This window comes from Limulus polyphemus, unplaced genomic scaffold, assembly GCF_000517525.1.
Source record: "Limulus polyphemus unplaced genomic scaffold, Limulus_polyphemus-2.1.2 Scaffold6119, whole genome shotgun sequence".
In the NCBI taxonomy this organism is placed as follows: Eukaryota; Metazoa; Arthropoda; class Merostomata; order Xiphosura; family Limulidae; genus Limulus; species Limulus polyphemus.
In genome coordinates this window covers 50,337-54,299 of record NW_013671729.1, presented here as the reverse complement: position 1 = coordinate 54,299, position 3,963 = coordinate 50,337, and the positions used below count along the sequence as shown (strand labels likewise).

Sequence of the window (3,963 nt, the reverse complement as noted above, 5' to 3'; positions counted from 1 at the left end):
ATGTTACAGTGTCAACAAACCAAGGATGAGTACTCCTTATGTTCCTGCTATGTTACAGTGTCAACAAACCAAGGATGAGTACTCCTTATGTTCCTGCTATGTTACAGTGTCAACAAACCAAGGATGAGTACTCCTTATGTTCCTGCTATGTTACAGTATCAACAAACCAAGGATGAGTACTCCTTATGTTCCTGCTATGTTACAGTGTCAGAAAACCAAGGATGAGTACTCCTTATGTTCCTGCTAGGCCACAGTATCAACAAACCAAAGATGAGTACTTCTTATATTCCTGCTATGTTTTATTTCTCTAATATGCAAATAATTATAAAGTGAGGTCTTGTCCATTCTTCAGGTAGGAGTTTCTTATATTTTGGTCAGTGATCGTATTTCTAATTTATTTTATATTGATTAAAGAAATATATTTAAAAAAAATCATTAGGGACAGAAAAAATGTTTTTTTTCAATTAAAAATTTTTGAAAATTCTTAAAATAAATATATTTAGAAAATGTTCACATTATTATTTTCAGTCTGAAAACTAATTATGTACATGCAATACCACAGGACAATACCACATACCAGTGTTTAGCAGACATCTCGGAGTGGATGTCAATAAAATCTCTTACAGACATCCAACCATCATTCAAAAACTTGGTCATGTAATTTCTGACACCATCAGGAAGCACGACCACACATCTCTGATTTTCCTTTAATTCTCGAGCAGCATTAACAGCACCCAAAACTGCACTTCCACTGCTGCCACCTAGAATTAAGTTTTACCCTATTCATTAGCACTTAATTTTAACACGCTTAGTACAAAACTTTTCAAGTTTACTATATATATACTCTAAAAAAAGATTACTGCCTAGGTACTTTAAATCCAAGTGTTCTATCCATCCTAGTAAGGTCATCTTTATATTAGTTAGAAGTTGGAAACTGTTTTATTTTAGCCAAAATATCAATGTTAAATGCTTAAATAAATAGAGCTTTACCAGAAAACTTAAACCACATTGGGCAAAAAATTTTTTTTTATTATTGATGTTTATTTTTGTTAATTTTTAAACAAAATTTCATATTTGAAAAGAAAAAGAAAGAAGAAAAGCAAACAAAGCATATTAATGCCATTATGTACTGACACGGAAAGTCTAACAATTACCTGATGCACAAATGAACAACCTGTGTTAAAATTGTTCAAGAAACAATGCTAGTTCTCATTTCACTGGTTGTATTAGAATACTGAAAATAATTCAAATTAATCTTGAGAAATACAAAAGTCAGTTTAGTGACTGTTCAGTTTCTCTTTTTGTTATTACACACTACAATTAGGGCCCGGCATGGCCAGGTGGTTAGGACGCTCGACTCGCAATCTGCGGGTCGCGGGTTCGCATCCCCATCCCACCAAACATGCTCGCCCTTTCAGCCGTGGGGGCATTATAATGTGACGGTCAATCCCACTATTCGTTGGTAAAAGAGTAGCCCAAGAGTTGGCAGTGGGTGATGATGACTAGCTACCTTCCCTCTAGTCTTACACTGCTAAATTAGGGATGGCTAGCGCAGATAGCCCTCGTGTAGCTTTGCGCGAAATTCAAAACAAACAAACAAACACTACAATTAGACAAAAAACTTGCCACTTACCACAGAGTAAACCCTCACTGCGTATTAACTCCCTGGCCATTAATAAGGAATCTTTGTCTGCAGATTTCCACCACTTGTCTACAACCTGAAAACACATTCTGCGGCCGTTTAGCAAAGTCAAATTTACAGTAGCAGCATATATTATCTTATAAAATGTTTTTCAGAACTCAGAAAAAATAGATTCAATACAACACCACTGTTTAAAAGTGAATTGATTTACAAATAAGTCATACAGTAAATCAGAATCTTTTTTTATAACAGTATAAAGCATATACCAAAGGATTTCAATTGTATAATATACGACCAGCTTAACTTCATTTCGTAAAAACAAATATCTTCAAGCTTTGATTCATATCTAGTACATTATATGAAATAAGACTAAAACTATATAGATGAAATATACCATATTTTAGTACGGAAAAGAAGAAAAACATTATTTTCTTCAGCACAAAGCTACACAGTGGATTATAGATGCTCTGCCCACAGATATTTCTTGACATTATGATGTAAAAAATTGTCATTATAAACATTTTCTGAAAGTTTTTAATTAATTAATTACGTAAAAGTTGTTTTTATGTATAGAGATAATTACCAGTACACACGGGTTTTCTTTAATAATTTTTTTTGACGTGTATCAACGAATGAGATACGGGCCATAAGGTTGCTACACAAATTTTTTCTTTCACATCTATAATGTAACAGAATGTTTTATTTTTTTCTTACTTTTATTTTTCAGTACTAATAAGCTGATAGTATATTAACTGTTTGTAAACTCTAGCTAACTTATTTATAAATTCTTAATATACAGATTAAAAGGTTTAACTTTTCTTTAATTAATACTAAATAAAGTTACTACTATTTAAATGTGTAAAAAGAGATGTAACAATACATGATTAAATCCACAACAAATTTTAAATAATTAAAACAGTATCAATAAGTATTTTAACCACACTATATGATAAAGTCATATTTATAAAGAATTAACAAATTAAGTGTGATTTTGTCATATAGAAAAGCCTAAAAGTTAATTTCTGGAAAATCACAGAAACTGGACCACATATTTTCCTCGTACCTTCAATGTTCATCATAATTACTTCTAGAATTGAATGTCTAGCTCATTGTTTTAACAACTAGAGATTTCACATATATGTGTAACTCATTGTTTTAACAACTAGAGATTTCACATATGTGTAGCTCATTGTTTTAACAACTAGAGATTTCACATATATGTGTAGCTCATTGTTTTAACAACTAGAGATTTCACATATATGTGTAGCTCATTGTTTTAACAACTAGAGATTTCACATATATGTGTAGCTCATTGTTTTAACAACTAGAGATTTCACATATATGTGTAGCTCATTGTTTTAACAACTAGAGATTTCACATATATGTGTAGCTCATTGTTTTAACAACTAGAGATTTCACATATATTTTTTACAAATTTGATGCAAAGAAGGATATAAAAAACAAGCATTTTGTAATACACTGGAGCAATAAGCATACTTAAATGATAAATATTCATCTTCAAATATTTTTTTTGTTTTGGTGAGTTATCAGAAAAGCTTGATCTGTTATGTAGATTTAACTTATTTCAAATTAAAATGTAATTTTTAAATCTTTACTGAGATTCCTTTGAACCAAAAATAAGGAATACGTAGAAATCCATTTTGTTAGCCTGTTTATTAAATCATTTTCCAACCAGAATTCTACTTACGCTTCTATCCATCACGGTTGGTACAAAGTCGTACCCAATTCCTTCCACTTCGTAAAAAGATGACTCACAATCATTCAACACTTCTGGCTCTGCCAAAATTGATCCAGTTGGATCAACACCAATTACCTAAGAAACAAGATAATTCTCACAACCTATCAAGACTTATAATAGAATTTTTCAATTTATTTACTTAAAAAAAAAGTTATTTCTTAGCTATCTAGGTAGAGGTAATAGAATTACCTACCAATTTACAAAAACAAGTATTACCTACCAATTTAGTCATCTATTGAAACTCAAACAATGGACACAGTTTGTGGCATACTACTTTTACAAACATTAACTCATCTATTGAAACTCAAACAATGGACACAGTTTGTGGCATACTTCTTTTACAAACATTAACTCATCTATTGAAACTCAAACAATCAACACAGTTTGTGGCATACTCCTTTTACAAACATTAACTCATCTATTGAAACTCAAACAATGGACACAGTTTGTGGCATACTCCTTTTACAAACATTAACTCATCTATTGAAACTCAAACAATGGACACAGTTTGTGGCACACTCCTTTTACAAACATTAACTCATCTATTGAAACTCAAACAATG

At 31.1% G+C, this 3,963-nt stretch overlaps 1 protein-coding gene across 3 annotated transcripts in view; it reads right to left on the bottom strand.

The window, feature by feature from the left end:
• The window catches only part of LOC106473377 (cystathionine beta-synthase-like), a 33,932-nt gene that overhangs the window by 2,985 nt on the left and 26,984 nt on the right, over positions 1-3,963 (bottom strand). For all 3 annotated transcript variants that reach the window (XM_022401820.1, XM_022401821.1, XM_013934060.2), the window contains exons 7-9: positions 3,351-3,476; positions 1,634-1,718; positions 578-761 (exon numbers count right to left, since the gene is read on the bottom strand). In XM_022401820.1, coding sequence (XP_022257528.1) covers positions 578-761; positions 1,634-1,718; positions 3,351-3,476 — 395 coding nt within the window. The remainder of the gene's footprint in view (positions 1-577; positions 762-1,633; positions 1,719-3,350; positions 3,477-3,963) is intronic.